Source organism: Betta splendens, chromosome 21, assembly GCF_900634795.4.
Source record: "Betta splendens chromosome 21, fBetSpl5.4, whole genome shotgun sequence".
NCBI lineage: Eukaryota > Metazoa > Chordata > Actinopteri > Anabantiformes > Osphronemidae > Betta > Betta splendens.
In genome coordinates this window covers 11,059,873-11,076,059 of record NC_040899.1, presented here as the reverse complement: position 1 = coordinate 11,076,059, position 16,187 = coordinate 11,059,873, and the positions used below count along the sequence as shown (strand labels likewise).

The window sequence follows — 16,187 nt, the reverse complement described above, 5'->3', positions numbered from 1 at the left end:
TTCATGCATTTCTCCCTTTCAATACAACCACTTAACACAGTCATGACATTCATTCAAAGCTTAATTTGTGACTTACAAAACCAAACATGCATTGAGTTATCAATTAATGTCCGGTCAGTATATTTAGGTCTCATGTTATACAGTGTCTTTAAAAGGCATTATTTCATTAACTTACATAAACTTATTAAACTTATAGAATTGCCATTTTTACACTAAATATGATATTATTATTATTATTATTATTATTATTATTATTATTATTATTATTATTATTATTATTATTATTATTAAAGGTGTCTATATATGCTCTGCCACATGGTGTCGCTGTTGTGAAGCCGCCATCGCTACACGTTGTTTCTGTTCGGGGTCAAAGTTGACTTAACGCGGAAGTGACATGTAGCGTTGGTGTTTGTATTATTTTCTCCGGTATTCATCTGTAAATCAGTATAAATCTGAGGGAGGCCAACTGGTGTTCGGTAAGCGTTGTTTCGATCTATTGGGGAGGGTAACGTATGCAACGTAACCTTGTTATTACACACTATTTCGTTGTTTTAGATCCAAAACCGACAGACGATTCAAGCGAGACAATGCTAACAGGTTGTGGTAGTAATAAACCAAAACAGTTCGCGTTTAATAGCTGACGTTTTGTTAAACGCAGCGTACACAATGTCAACATAGACGATAGCTGATGTTTTCACCAATCAGTAGCTTAGTTTCATCCGTATCAGGGTCGAACATTACCGCCCTTCAGCTGGAGTTTACGGCTATTGTTAGGCTAGTGACCATGACTGGTTAACGGCGTCCAGGCGTTAGGATACAGACAGTTTGATGAGGATTAGCGCGAGTAAATATAACTGAACACAGCAATTAGCTGAGTCGAATGTAGCTAACGATGCGCAAACTTAGCGTAGGAGCTAGTCGGCTGTTAACAGCGGTTGTTAGCTGTTTATTATAGTAGTCATCCAGTTGTTAGGACTGTGTTCTGTTAATCAGCTCGTTAGTTAAATGCCATGAAATCGGTCGGATGTCACGGGTGTGTACTATATGTGCTAGTTGTAGATCTGTTACATGTTTTTTCAATGTTAAATATTCTTTTAGGTCTGCACTAAATCAAGTACAGTACTAAATGATCATCTTTTTCTAACATGTTTCTCGACCTTTCAGCTCTCCCCGCTGCCTAATACAATGAACACCATTGTGCATGATACTACAGAGGCACTGTGCCTGTCCGCTGACTACAACCTGTACCTTAAGCCCATTGCCAAAATGACCATCAGCGTTGCACTGCCCCAGCTCAAGCTACCGGGTAAGAGCATCTCCAACTGGGAGGTGATGGAGAGGGTCAAGGCAATGGTAGCTCCTGAGCAGTTTTCAGCGCTGCGGATCTCGAAGAGCACCATGGACTTCATCCGCTTTGAAGGGGAAGTAGAAAACAAGACGGTGGTCAAAAATATGCTCAGTCGTCTGGATGGGAAGACCATTAAACTAAGTGGATTTACTGATGTTTTGAAGGTAAGGGTGTTTACAGTGAGCACAGCCATCTGTATGACATTAAAGAATAGTTGCTGTAGAGCTGTTGTATTAGGCTGCATTTGTTTTAAATAGTTTCTCCTTGCTTTCTTCAGGTCCGTGCTGTTGAGAATAAGGTGGATTTTCCTACACGCCACGACTGGGACTCCTTTTTTCGTGACGCGAAGGATATGAATGAGACTCTCCCAGGGGAGAGGCCTGACACGATTCACCTGGAGGGACTTCCTTGCCGTTGGTTCAGTCTGAAGGACAGCCAGTACCCAGACCGGCCCTCTGAAGAAGTGCTGATTGCTGTCTTCCAGACTTTTGGCAAGGTAGTTATGTTTTCTTTTTGCATTTCTGCAACTGAAATTTTATAGGGCAATACTTAACCTATTAAACTTCTATTTTTGTAGGTGCGATGTGTTGATATCCCAATGCTGGACCCATACAGAGAGGAGATGCTGGACAAGAACTTCAGTACATTCAGTTTTGGGGGCCATCTCAATTTTGAGGCTTATGTTCAGTACCAGGAGTACTGCGGCTTCACTAAGGCCATGGACACTCTGCGCGCCATGAAGTTGATGCTCAAAGGAGACGATGGGAAGGCAGTAGCCTGCAACATCAAGGTACTACAGGTTCTAACTGTTGTAAAGAATTATGTTACTAGTCTAAAGAGTTACGACAGAAACAGCATTGGTGGCCATCACATCCACTCTAATGTTTTTTAACAAGCTATGTACTTATTTGCTGCAATTGATTCACTGGAAGGAATTTTCTACTGTGTCAGTTAAGCCTACCTTCTTAAGCATCCATTTGTTAGAAACATGAAAGTGCAGGGTTGGACTTAATCCAATTATTTTATCCTTCTGTGTGAAAAGACTGTTAACGCAAACATTATCAGGCAGAAAAATTACAAAAATGCAAAGCTTCACCCTGCTGTAGGTTTTCTTTCTGAAATAAATAAACTCTAGAGTAAAAATACTTCTTGTTTTGTCTCTTTAGGTTATGTTTGACACCACCAAGCACCTGAGTGAGTCGGCTATTAAGAGGAGGAGTCTGGAGCGGTTAAAGTTACAGGAGTTGGAGAAGCAGAGAGAGGAGCAGAAACGGCGAGAGAAAGAAGAGGAAGAGCGACGTAAGCAGGAAGAAAGGTATGGTGGGAAGAAAGAAGGGGGCATGAGAGAAGTGTTCAAGAAATCATAGCCATGCAGGCAAACAGTTTTGTTTGGCTAATAAATAAATGATTTTTACTTCAGTTCATGCAAGTTTGAACTCCACTCGAGACATAGTGAACTAATTCACTCAGAAGATTGTGAATAATTATGAGCTGAAATCCAGATATTCACAGATGGCATGTTGCCCTTTTTTTTAGGAAACAGAAGGAGCAGGAAGAAGAGGAGAAGGAGAGAAGAAAGGAGGAGAAGCTGCGCAAACGAGAGCAGAAGCTCCGGGAAAAGGAGGAAAAGAGGAACCTGAAGAGAGTGAGGCGACAGCAAGAGGTGGAGCAGAAGAAGCTGCAGATGAAGATCGCCATGGAGGAGAGGAGGCTGCTGCTGGCTCAGCGTAACCTGGAATCCATACGGCTTATTGCTGAGCTGCTGGCCAGGGCCAAGGTAACCAAGAGAAATATATACACCTCAAAATGGGAATACACATGCAATACAGTTTCTGAAAGGTTCTATGGCTTTGCAGACATAGTGCTCATATAAAACTTTTAGGAAACGCGTATTTTTCTAATTTGTTCTCTTCTCTTTAGTCTATGAAGCAGCAGCAACAGGAGAAAGAAAGGGCCGAACGGGAGGAACAAGAAAGGAATGAGCGGGCTCGTCAGGAGGAGGAAATGGCCCGGCTTCAGCGCCTGGAGGCCTGCCGGCGTAAGCAGGAGGAGGAGCTTCGGAGGGTGGAGGTGGAGAAGGAGCGAGCGCTGGAACTCCAGCGCCGAGAGAAGGAGCTGAGAGACCGATTACTCTGCAACCTTTTAAAGAAGAGCAATGATCAAGCCCCCAAACCTGCAGGCACGCACGACCCGTCTGAGGCTGGAACCGCAGAGGAGGCTTCTGATCTCTGTGGCCGCGATAGGATGCTTGAGGTTTTGGACCAAGTGAATGGAGCGAAGGCGCCTGAGGGCAAAGAGCAGCGGGTGTTAAAACCGAGCGCGAACTCCCAAGCTTCAGGGAAAAGTAGAGCAGGGGAGGATCGGAAGAAAGACAGGGAGGGTAGGAGAGAAGAGGTGGTGAGGAGCAGGCACAGCAGAGAACGAGCGAGGGGCCGCTCCCACCGAGAGAGGAGCTCCTGCAGCAGGGGAAGGAGGAGGCGCTCCCGCAGCTACAGCAGGAGGAGAGGCAGCTCCGGGCGTCGCAGGAGGAGCTACAGTCACCACAGCGGCAGGAGGCGCAGCCACAGCAGCTCAAGCCGACACAGTAGCAGGAGCAGCAGTGGGAGGAGTTACAGCAGGGGGCGGAGCCGCAGACGGAGCCACAGGAGACACAGCAGAGGAGCTTCCAGGAGCAGCAACCGGAGCGGAGACAGGAGGAGCTACGGCCGGAGGTACAGACGACACAGCAGCAGCAGAGACAGGAGCCATTCCAGACGACGCTGAACAGCATAAGCAGCTGTTTTTTGAAGGGGAACTGGGTTCAGAGGATCAACGCACGTTTTAGGACCGTGCCACACAAAAACACGTCAAACAGAATTCATTCGGCTGAAGCAGCATTATATGTGTGAAGCATGTACATGGTTGCAGTGGATTCTGCTTTTACCTTTTTTTTTCTGACAAATCTGACAATATTCCCATTTAATTTGTATCCTTACACTTGACAATGTTGCCAACATTATTACAAATGTGTGAAGGTCTTTAATTACAATTTGATCTAACATAAACACATTTAGTTTGATTAGGTTTAATTATAATTCTTCATTATATAAAAAATAAAAGTTAGAACATACATCAGGTCCCAACATGTGAAGTACGGCCCTACCCTTACTAACAAAAAGAATGTCATTGTGCATAAAAAATACTGAGCTTTAGAAAGTAGCAGATACAAGAAGGACGTTTTTCTTGTGATATAGCAGCAGTTTGTTACAGAATAATAATTAAAAAAAAAGAATCGTGGTACAGTCCTGTCCTGTACCAGACACATTTCCATCCAGCCGCCTTATTGTGGACTGTAATGCAAGGCTGCTGCCTTAGATCATGTGTGGATGTACCGCAGACACCTCTGTGTTTAAGGCTGCTGGTGGACGGACCGTTGAGCTGCCTGACACCTTCAGATGCTGCTTAATTGTCGACTGCGTTACCGTCAAGCAGCTCATCACCAATCGCATAGATTTCTATACTGATTCATTGTTTTGTTTTAGTGCCTGATGAAGTGTGTAAACCTATCCACTACAGTGTACAAAAAAATGCACAGTGAAAGAAAGGGAGTCTGTGCTCTCAGTGCACAGACCCTATGTGATGTTGAACAACCCAACGTCTGAGGACTGGATTGTTGTTTTGCAAGTCTGAGCTGAAAGCTTAGGAAGCCAGCGTCTGGGATCAAGCAAAACCAAGCGAAATACTAAGTAAGGATGTTCATTCCAGCTTTCATGCTCTTTTCGCAGCACTGGATAAGTGCGGTCAGTTGAAGTTCAGTTTGGGTGACGTCATTTACAGCTTTATTGATCACGTCAGCCGGCGTTTCTTCTGTATGCAATGTGCTCATGATCTGATGGAGCATGTCACACATCCATTGGGTTAAATAAAAACAGAAAAAGTCAACATCTTATGAAATCTTCTTTCAAATAATTTAATTGTTGAAATAAGCATATTAGATTTGGGACTGTTTAAGACTGACCTGTACTGACCTCTGTCCTTTTATCTTGTGCCTGCCCTGTCCAGACTCATCCACTGGCTGCTTAGTGGAGACCTAAACTCAAACACTTATAAACAAACTAAATAAATCACACAAATACATAAACATAATACGAGCAGACAATAATCAATAATCTGCGCTGTTGCACTCCTATTTTACTAATCAATAATATTACTCCAAATCAAATGCAAAACACACTACAAACTCCCCTATTCCAATTAACTTGGCTGAGTGCCAGAGCTTTCAAAATGGTGCCCGGCTGTGGGGCCACTCTTTAACCAAACCAACCGGAGCACATGATGTGAGTCAATGTCCAACCTCATTCATTTAAACCAGTAAAATAAAAATACTAAAAAATCTATGGTTATGGGTTGTATTATTTTTGGTATTTCCAGACAATTAAACAGTTAACGAGTTGATGCACTGTGGAGTTTAATAGTAATGGAGACAACAGGGTTCAACAAAAAGTCTATTTAAGTTTATTTTCTCAAAGCTCTGCGAAAGCTTGAGTTACATCTGTCATCTCCATGTCTTGTGTGTTTACCCTGGTTTAATAGGCTGCGTGGATGCTTAATTAATAGTAAAAGTGATTAGTATCTATGCAATCTTAAGGACGCGTGAGACGTGACGGGCTGTGTCATTAACTGTGATAGTATCATTAGTCTCTCAGCAAAAGTACCTTCTCCAAGATTTGCCCATCCCACATTGTTAATCACGTCTGAGGTCATGCTGTGCTATGAGAACGCATTGAGGGAGATGATGAACAAGGCAGCAGTGTGTTGCCACAGCATTGTTTGTGGCCGACTGAGCCCCTGCTCTAATCTGGGTTATCTGCTTGTAATCAGCTTAGCCCACTGCTAACCCTACTGCTGCTGCTGCTGCTGCTGCTGCTGCTGGGTGGGCATTTTCTCCAGCTTCGGTCTTCGTGTCCTCACTGATTTTTTTTATATGAACACCTGTCGAGGCATCAGGTGGAGCCAAGAAAAGGGAGCCTTCACGCGCAATACGGGATCTCAGGCCGCTACACAACCATTTCGAAGTGTTCGCTTCATACTGTGGGAACTGTCGAATGTCCAGAGATGGCTTCAGCTGCAGACTCGTATCCTAAGAAAATACTGGAGTATATGGAAGGATTCTTCGTTTCAAAGGTATTGTGTGAATCCAGTCCACACACGCTGTTCTGTGCTGTTCTCTTACGTACGAACGGTAAACACAGTGCAACCAGTGGTTTTATTGTAACATTAGATGCATTGTACAACTGTAAGGCTCAAAACAGAACTAATAATAGTGGATATGACGATGTAAAGTTTTATTAACTTTATTATGTTCTTTACTTTAAATAAAACACTTGTGGTCCAAGCCTCATTTCACTAGCTTGTTCCAGACATTATCTGAAGAATAAAATGATGAACTACAGATTATTTAGAAATGCCAATATTATGCTTTGCAATTGTGCAAACAATCGCTTGGGCTCTGTACAACTGCTGCTGATGATTAAGCATGGACCGATACATCTGGCAGCAACATTTAGAAAGTTGATGGTGAATCTAAACAGACAAGCACACGTGTGAAGCTAAAATAGTCGATGACTTGACAAGTGACAGGGTTCAACAGATGGACTGACCCGCTCTACCCCGTACCCTGACTCAGACTGTGTTCACAGCCTGTGAGCTGGGGGTGTTTGACGTGTTGTTAGGTGCACAGCGCCCCCTGTCGGCAGCGGAGGTCAGCCAGGCAGTAGGCGCCAGTCTGGACGGTACTCAGAGGCTGCTGGCTGCCTGCACAGGCCTGGAGCTGCTCGAAGCGCACCAGGACGATGGACAAGGTCAATACACACACACACACACACACACACACACACACACACTGCTGCTCCTCCAGATCCCATCTGTGTTTTAATAGGTCACTTTCTGTGTTGCTTGAAGCTACATTCAGACTCCCCTGACTTTCTCCCACCTCTGTCTCAGTGTTGTACAGTAACACAGAACAAGCCAGCGTGTACCTCACTCGCTCCAACCCCTCATCCCTCTTCCAGTCCATCCAGTACAACTCCAAAACCATCTACCTGTGCTGGCACTACCTGACCGACGCCGTTAGGTCAGTCAATGGATGCTCCTCCTCATCATCACAGTCTTGTGGACCGTCCATTTATTTGTTTAATTAGAATTTTACGTTTTCCAGTTAAGATCTCATCAGAGTAGAGCTGCATTTAATCTATTATATTATGTCATCTATATACAGTATATATTTGATTTTTTTAATTGCCAGCCTAATCACACAATCCATAGAATGAGCCAAAATGTAAAATATAAAATCTAAATAAATGTTGCAGATTAGGGAACAAAAGAACTAATGAGTAATAAAACACAGTAATTATTAAGGAGCCAAGAGTATGAGCACACCCAAATCAGTAGTGACGAGTTGAGAGAACTGCAGGTCTGATTCGGAGCCTAGGGATGTGGATTCTGAGCCTCTGCTTCTCTTTGAACTGGGTCTCGGGATGGATTTAATGCTCATTGTTATGTCTGAGCAAGACAGAAGCCGTGAGACAGACTAGATCCACTGTGGCTGACAAGTAAACCTGCGAGAAACGCAAAAGAAATGGGATGAAGGCGCTCTGAGCTAATTTACATATTGATTTGTTCAGGAATAAACCACAGAATGTGTTTCTATCTATTTACCAGTGCATGAATGTGAATTCATGTGAGCGCACTTGATCTTATTGAAGTCGTCTAATTCAGCCTGTGAGAAGAATCAGAAGCAGGTTTTAAATAGTAAGATGATCAATACCTGGATCTGACAGTTTATGTGGGATCTTCTATGTGTTACTATATTGTGTGGCTGCTGTGTGTAAATGCACCCCCCCCCCTGTGTCCTAGAGAGGGGACAAACCAGTATGAAAAGGCCTTTGGAGTCAGTTCTAAAGACTTGTTTCGAGCTCTCTACAGGTAAGAATTCACACCAGACACACGCTCATTTAACATTCCATCCCTGTCTCAGACAGACAGTGGGCTTGTGGGTGGAGGCATGAAGAGGCTCGGGGGCAGAGGAAGGGAAAGCAAGCGAGAGGGTGCATCTGCCATTGTCCTTGAGGTCTTGTGTGTTTATAGTATCTGGTGCCCAGAATTTTAACGCTCCGCCGCTCTTTCGGCTCAGCAGTTTTCAGGGGTCACATGCTCAAAGTTTCGCACTTTGTTCGCTAATAGACTTTGATGGGCCGGCCCCGGGGCCCTGCGCTGCGGAGCGACGCCGGTCCCGAGAGCAGCAGAGCCCGTCAAATGTGTAACACCTTGCTAAGTCGCTAAAACGCCCTCGCCTCCTTTTGGCCGTTTGCAAAAGGGGGGTCGAGGCCTACAATGCACAGAGCTTAGGTTGCTCCATTGTGCAGTAGTTTCCTGCATGATTCCTTTTTGTTCTCATATACTATTGAGAAGCAGCACAGAAACTGCCTCATTAAAAAAAAAAAACCAATGCATGCACAGCGGGAATGTCCAACATAGGAGCCATGCACACATAACGCAATCCACCCTGTGCAGAGGAATTAGCAATTCACCTTTAATTGATTGAAAATGAAAAATATCCTGCAAGAAAATGTTCAACACCTGCGCACGATTGACTCGACGTGCGGGCGCAGTCTGTTTGTCTCCGCTGATTTCCCCTGCGAGTGCTGTGGGTGAATTAGCGAAAGGGGGGAAACAACCACTGAAGTCTTTCACTGCGTTCTTGGAGCGCCGTGGAAGCAGAGTGATTCAATGCCGGCTGCATGACTCAGACCCCTGTTTAGTCATCGCCATTTAACCAGCCGTGCACCGCACCTGAATAATTAAACAGCCGAGGCTCGTCTACTGCTTGAATACCCGTACTCAAAACACCAGCTGAAAAACTAGCCTGGATTTGGAGGGAAACACTGAGTGTAGAGACTTGTACTAGTTTTATTTTTTGTAATATTTTGTCATGAATATGTCAGATTGTTTTATTATTCATTATTATTATGTTCCTCAGTATGAACACAGAAAGAGGTTGTGTGCATGTAAATGTGTTCCAATAAAGACCGAAAGGGCTGCAGATGTTGTTGTTAGGGGGCATTCAATAACTTATGTCCAAAATGTTCTCAAATTGGAGCTGACAGTGTGCTGTGTGGCCTCACAGTCATCTCATCTTTTCACATCCAATGTAGTCAGAGTCCAGAGCTGCAGCAATGAGTCACTTTCAAAGTTTCTCTGGAGGTCACAGTGTTACGTGAAGTTGGTTCACATGGCTAATCGCTTTTCTGTAGTGAAGATTGGATAGCGTGTTTCCAGGGTTGCAAAACAGAGTGTGTTTATTGTGTATGTTCGCTATGCATTCGGTGTGTGTGTGGTTGATGAAGTGGAGATTCCTCGGAGCAGCATCAGTCACCACAGGCTGTGTTCTTTTGCACCCATCCCTCGCTCTCACACACACACACACACACACACACACACACACACACACACACACACACACACACACACATATATATATATATATATATATATATATATATATATATATATATGCGTGTTTACAGTAGCTCCTCAGGGGACAGTGTACAGATCAGGATACTTTAGCGTAACTACAGCGGGGGCTACTGTAAGTGAACAAAAAGCTGCATTGTGTGTGTGTGTGTGTGTGTGTGTGTGTGTGTGTGTAGATCTGATGAAGAGATGGTGAAGTTCATGCAGATGATGAACTCCATCTGGAACATCTGTGGCAGAGACGTGGTCACGGCCTTCGACCTTTCGCCTTTCAAGGTCATCTGCGACCTTGGCGGTAAGTCATCGTGTGCTTATCAAGTCACAATGCAAATTTCCATAAAGTTGCGGGTTCACACTCATTAACATTTGGAAATTGGTGTTGTTGCGTTAACTGGGCGACAGCTGGCTCAGCCACACACACGTGTAGTTATACAGTGCGGTGTTTGTACAGAAAAGCACACAGTCAGCTGTGACCTTTATGAGATTGCCCATGAGCCTCTCTGAGTTAATGACTCTTAGTAAACCAGTCAACCGTCGCAACACACACAAGTCAAAGTCACCTCCACCTGGAGTTTCCCTTGTTATCCTGTCACAGACCTGAAAGACTGTTTGGCTGTGACAAATTACTTAGAGCAAGAGTGTATTTGAGAAAAAACTCTTCACAATACAAAAACGCACAACATGCAACAATAGAATGAAGTGATTAATGCTACAAGCTGTTTTTTTATTTATATAGGATTTTTTTAATTTTCTAACCCACAGCTTCATTAGTGGGAAGTGATTCTCAATATAACTTGCTATAACACATCTACAATATAAGGTTTACAGTATATTACATATAATTAATTTGCATGTTTATATTAACGAATGCATCTTTTGTTACATCTTTGAGAGTAAAGTGTCGAAGGAATGTTGCTCAGACTTGTCTTCTGTGGATACATGATGGTAAAACAGTAGCTTTCATCAGCAGCGCACTCATCTTTGTCGAGTCCCATTTATTCAGAAAAAAACCTTTTACACCTTACAAAACGAGAGCACAGCGAAAGAAATAGGTGAGAATAAAAAGCGAGATTAAACACAATATGAGCTTCGCCGTGTGACACAACGGAGCTTCAAAGGAGAGTAGAGATAAAAGTGAGAAAACACAGCAGGATGTAATAAAAAAGGATGGAAAGAAGAATGAAAAAGGTAAAAATTAATATTCTGCCAGTGTAAAGATTTCATCTCTTCATGAAAACTTCATATGATAAATAATGGTGGGAGAGATACTCAAGTTAAAACGATTGACCACATTATCTCTGGAACTCTAACATTTATCTTCGCTAGAAGGTCACAGGTCAAACACAAGAACCCAACAGACTAACACAAGCTGATTTTTTTTGTTTCACTCTTTTTACAGCGTTGTGCTCTGAGACAAACATGATGTGCTTTAACGTTATTATCATATATTAGTTCACATCAGTGAGCTTCTCTTCATTCATTGATGAATTCATGAAACACCAGGTCAGAGACCTGGAGCGATGAGCTGTAGTAACAGGAGCCGACACCCAGCGGAGGCCTGTGACACCTCCGCCGGCCACACGGGGGCGCTGCGGAGCCACGAAACGCACGCGTGACCCATCCACAGTCTTCTGCTCTCTGACTTCCCCAGCGTGCGTTAGTGTGTTCATGCTTATGCATGAAGGCCAAAAAAAAAGGTGGTGCGTGTGGACAGCAGGAGTGTGAAGGGCACGGCTGCAGTGTCCCATTAGGACTTGGTTTCTCACACGGCATCTGGTGTGTCTGTGCACACCTGCTGCTCAGGGGCTGAGCTCGTCGTCCAGGCGTCTGCCAGGTCGCGGGCTTTAATCCAAATCAGCCACAGTATCAGTCAGTGTGAGTCTGGGATTGTTCCTGGGTTACAGTCAATTAAAACACATTCAATCCTCCCTGGGATGAAGCGTTTGGATTATCAGACAGACACACACAAGCTCATGTATGTGTTTTAGGAGATTCTGTGTGACCAAGGCTCCAGTTTTTGGGCCATAAACTATTATTAATATCACCAAGAGGAACATCAAGCTGTAGCCGGAAAGCTGACCATTTTCCCTCTAACCAGAATTATAGACAGGTGTTTGGTTATATGTCCCCACAATCACATTTCTAACTGGGTTCCAATGAATGTGTTCAAATTTGTTTGGATCCTCGGGATGAAACGATCCAGCTGGAGGCAGCTCATGTCAGCCTGTATTTCTATTGTTCTGCTTCATCTTAAACTTCCCCATGTTACGAACGAGGGTCAAACTAGACTTCACAAGATTCTAAAACACGCTCCTCGAGCGGGGAGAACTACGGCTCTCACGGAGCCGGGAGGAGAACGCGCTCACACTGAGCGGAGGCTTCAGGCACTACGGCCGACGTGCTTCCAGCACAGAGCTCTCTGTGTAATCCCTCACACAGACACCTGGCCGCAACCGGCAGACCAGGTCGCAGGGAACACAGGAGAGGGAAGACCCCAAATGCACGACCCAAAAAGACATCCCTTATATACAAACCAAACAGGTGGGTCAACTAATTACACAGGAAATTAACTTCAACCACAGACCCACATCAAAACCCCAGGAGCGCCTCTAGCGGCGCGGAGGCAGAACGTCACACCCCACAGTTTAAAGTGAAACAAGTTAGTTGTGATGGGGAGTCTTCACGCGTGACAACTCACTCGTCTCCTACTCAGACGGGTTAGCTTGCTGTGTGTTTGGCTTTGACTCCTCTGTGATGCTCTTTAAAAAATTTTTCCTCCACTGACCTCTGTTAGATGTCAGAGCCAAGGTGTGTGTGTGTGTGTGTGTGTGTGTGTGTGTGTGTGTGTGTGTGTGTGTGTGTGTGTGTGTGTGTGTGTGTGTGTGTGTGTGTGTGTGTGAGAGTGAGTGAGTGAGTGAGGATGCAACAGCAGGTCACATTAGGAGGAGGGAGTGCAGGGTTGGAGGGTTTGCTGTCCACACACACACACACACACACACACACACACACACACACACACACACACACACACACACACACACACACACACACACACACACACACACACCAGCCTTTGATCCTGTATTCCACTTCGCTGCCTCTCTATCACTCTTCCCCGTTCATGCATTCTTCATCTCTCTCTCTCTTTCGCCGTCGGTTTCCCTCTCACTCGCTCTGTTTTAAATTCACTTTGCTTTATGAAGCATGAATAATGATAATAATGCTGCCAAAGCATCAAGTTGAAAAATTCATATTTGTGTGTTCATTATGTGCCGCCCGGCAACAGATCACCGCTCCTTCGATGAGGAGAAATATGCCGACGGATGCGAGCGCTTGCGCTGCAGACTGCACACGAGGCTGAACAAACCACAACATCAACGTCAACATGCTAATATGTGCACATTGATAGCATGTTGACGTTTAGTTAATACCACCCATCCGTCTATCCATTATTAGAATTGCTTGTTCTGGTGAGGATGGCAGGAGATGCTGCTGGGCAAACGCTGGACACGAGTAGTAAACATAATGTTCACTGTAATTAATGGCACTTATCTGCACCGCTAGACTTGTTCAACTGTTTAAAAAGTGGTTCATTTAACTAATAGTAAAAGTATAGCAGGGTCCGATAGGCATCATTAATGTATTTCATACTTCCTTCTGTAACAGCTTCCTGCTTGTGCGAGAGCAAAAGTCAAAGTCAAAGGCTGCACAGATGTTCAGATATTCATCCCTGGACCAAGGTGTTGGACCAGTCATATGAGTGGAGCTTCCATTCCTCAAGCTGTGCTGCAAACCAAAATCAGCTTTATGTACATAACATTAATATCAAATTCGGCAGCTTTGCGTTTTTTTTTTCCTATAGGGTCACTTTACAAGTTCACTCTAGTTCATAGTCATAACTATTTCATGACCCATACCCCAAAAGATGTTCCCGAATACAAATCATGCAAGTAAAAACATGTGAAACAACACAGTTTGCCACAAAATACAGTATATAATAATAATAAAATGTACATACCTGAAAGCATCGGTTCCACCCCTAAGATTAATTCCTTGCCTCTCTCCAGGTTGCAGTGGCGCATTAGCCAAGCAGTGCACGTCGGCCTACCCAGAATGCACTGTGATGATCTTTGACCTCCCCAAGGTGGTGCATACGTCAAAGAAACACTTTATGAGCGAGGCCGACCAGAGGATAAGCTTCTGCCAAGGTAACCTCAATATGAGCGGGTGAAATGTCCTGACATTTATCACCGTATCTAGTTCAAGTTCATAGGAACACATGCTGCCTTCAGGCTCTGAAGAACAAAGGGAAGTTTTGAAGTAGCTCCTACTCCTACTCAGCCTTCTCTCCATCTCAGTCCTGCTTGTATTGTGGTCTGATTTGAATATGCAAATTTTTTCTTAAATGCTGCTCACAAACAATTATGAGCACACGAGTGAGCCACACTAATGCACTGGGCAAAGTCTTCTCCCATCACCATTAAACCACTGGGTACGACAGTCGTATATAAACTAAATTGTTTTCAGAGTGGAATTACTAAACCCTAGAATTAAACCAATGCATCTGTGACCTGTCTCAATAGATGTAGACAGATTAGACAGAGCAGCTGTGTCATAAAGGGTTAAAAGATCCGCCTTTTCCCTGTCGTTTATTAATGATTGCTGACAGTAAGACAAATAGAAAATCTCCAGCCTTGTCCTTTTCAAATGTGGCCAAGCTGTACAGATTGCATTACAACTAGCTGCAATCACACCACGATGTGAGCCTCCAGATGTGGTCTGGCTGATCACATTATGGCTGCAGTGTTCTGCTCGCATTTCTCCTCCACACACACACACGCATGTTGTTTCAAGAACAGATCATCACATGATGATTTTTTTGAGCTTTGGATTCATGGCAAGGTTGATTTTTAATACTTCAAACTGTCCGTCTTAGACGTCCTCTTTTACAAAACTGCCCTGAAATTTGTCTGGAGATAATTTTGCATGTGCTAACATTTGTTAAAACAAAAAGCCTGAAAACATGCACATCATGTGTGGGTACAGTGTACTGTACATAAAAAATACTGTAGATCTAAGATAAATACAATGTGTGATAACTTGAGGTCTCGTAATCGACATCATGATTACATTGGGACCCCCCTTGTAGTAATTATGTTCCAGTATGTGGACCAATCATAGAATCATTGTCCTATTACTAAATAGTTTGTTTTATTATTACAACATTACTCACATAACATTTTTGTAATTTTAGGAGACTTTTTCAAAGACTCTCTTCCAGAGGCCGACCTCTACCTCCTCGCCAGAGTCCTCCATGACTGGACAGACGATCACTGCATAGAGCTTCTCAGTCGGGTTTACAAAGCCTGCAAACCAGGTCTGTGTCTCTATGATATGGATGAAAACTGTTTCTTTTTCTCATGCTTGAAATTAGATGGCAGACTGTGTCCCACTATGCAGCTGATCCTTCCGACTTTGATCAAAGACAGATGCGCACACACACACACACACACACACACACACACACACACACACACACACACACACACACACACACACACACACACACACACACAAGCAGCAGACACTCCCAGAAAGCAGAAAACCCTCACAAATACTTTGTGTAACTGACTGCATGTGAGGCCAGTGAACACAACCCATTGCAGGGTAACAAAGCAGTGCAACAATCAGCACAGACAAACGGTGTCCCATAAGAATGCAACGTAAGAACTGGCACCAGCTGTTGCCAAATGAGACCCTGGTCTGGTCTGTTAACAAGGGCACTGGGCAGTGGACGCTCTATCAATTAAGACGAGTGAAAGGAAACGAGGCCGACCTCTCGGTTCGCTCCGCAGGGGGCGCCGTGCTGCTGGTGGAGGCGCTGCTCCGCGAGGACGGCTCCGGCCCGCTGACGGTGCAGCTGTACTCCCTGAACATGCTGGTGCAGACCGAGGGCCGCGAGAGGACGCCCGCTCAGTACGCCGCCCTGCTGGCGGCCGCCGGCTTCACGCGCGTCCGGCACCGCCTCACCGGCAAGCTCTACGACGCCGTGCTGGGACACAAGGAGCCGTGAGTCCTCGCAGTGAGGCCGTATCAATGAGCAGCTGCTACATCATACTATCCTACATAGTGTAGGATTTTTAAATTAGCAAACATTCAATCACTATCATTTGAGTTTTGTGAATCCCACTCTGGATTCTTAACATATTTCTCTTTGTACACACTTACCATAATTTTGCATATGGGTTTCTGCAGATTTTAATTAAAGATGCTTTGCCGACTTTGCTTTTTTTTGTTCACGCTGCTCCGAAACCAACGCTCACAAACC

General features: G+C 44.4%; 2 protein-coding genes across 3 annotated transcripts; both read left to right on the top strand.

Moving 5' to 3' along the window:
* Positions 1 to 319: 319 nt before the first annotated feature.
* Positions 320 to 5,722, top strand: akap17a (A kinase (PRKA) anchor protein 17A). 2 transcript variants are annotated; one of them, XM_029137418.3, is made up of 7 exons: positions 320 to 476; positions 1,165 to 1,512; positions 1,626 to 1,844; positions 1,926 to 2,138; positions 2,515 to 2,663; positions 2,885 to 3,125; positions 3,269 to 5,722. In XM_029137418.3, the coding sequence occupies exons 2-7, from the start codon at positions 1,186 to 1,188 to the stop codon at positions 4,109 to 4,111; spliced, it is 1,992 nt and encodes a 663-aa protein (XP_028993251.1). In that variant the 5' UTR covers positions 320 to 476; positions 1,165 to 1,185; the 3' UTR covers positions 4,112 to 5,722. The 2 variants fall into 2 exon arrangements, with proteins under 2 accessions (XP_028993251.1, XP_055361152.1); XM_055505177.1 differs by lacking the exon at positions 320 to 476 and adding an exon at positions 525 to 1,033.
* A 396-nt stretch (positions 5,723 to 6,118) lies between these two features.
* Positions 6,119 to 16,139, top strand: asmt (acetylserotonin O-methyltransferase). Its single transcript, XM_029137420.3, has 8 exons — positions 6,119 to 6,511; positions 7,014 to 7,188; positions 7,331 to 7,460; positions 8,243 to 8,311; positions 10,036 to 10,154; positions 13,927 to 14,067; positions 15,114 to 15,236; positions 15,715 to 16,139. Exons 1-8 carry the CDS (start codon positions 6,443 to 6,445, stop codon positions 15,930 to 15,932), a joined length of 1,044 nt encoding a protein of 347 aa, XP_028993253.1. The 5' UTR covers positions 6,119 to 6,442; the 3' UTR covers positions 15,933 to 16,139.
* The last annotated feature ends 48 nt before the right edge of the window (positions 16,140 to 16,187 follow it).

What these genes read in the sequence shown, in the direction of transcription:
- akap17a (XM_055505177.1), top strand. An exon ending in GATTTACTGATGTTTTGAAG is followed by an intron (nt 1,513 to 1,625) that starts GTAAGGGTGTTT and finishes TGCTTTCTTCAG; the next exon opens with GTCCGTGCTGTTGAGAATAA. An exon ending in CGACGTAAGCAGGAAGAAAG is followed by an intron (nt 2,664 to 2,884) that starts GTATGGTGGGAA and finishes CCTTTTTTTTAG; the next exon opens with GAAACAGAAGGAGCAGGAAG.
- asmt (XM_029137420.3), top strand. Translation starts at nt 6,443, where the DNA reads ATGGCTTCAGCTGCAGACTCGTATCCTAAGAAAATACTGGAGTATATG. An exon ending in GCACCAGGACGATGGACAAG is followed by an intron (nt 7,189 to 7,330) that starts GTCAATACACAC and finishes CCTCTGTCTCAG; the next exon opens with TGTTGTACAGTAACACAGAA. An exon ending in TTACAAAGCCTGCAAACCAG is followed by an intron (nt 15,237 to 15,714) that starts GTCTGTGTCTCT and finishes TTCGCTCCGCAG; the next exon opens with GGGGCGCCGTGCTGCTGGTG.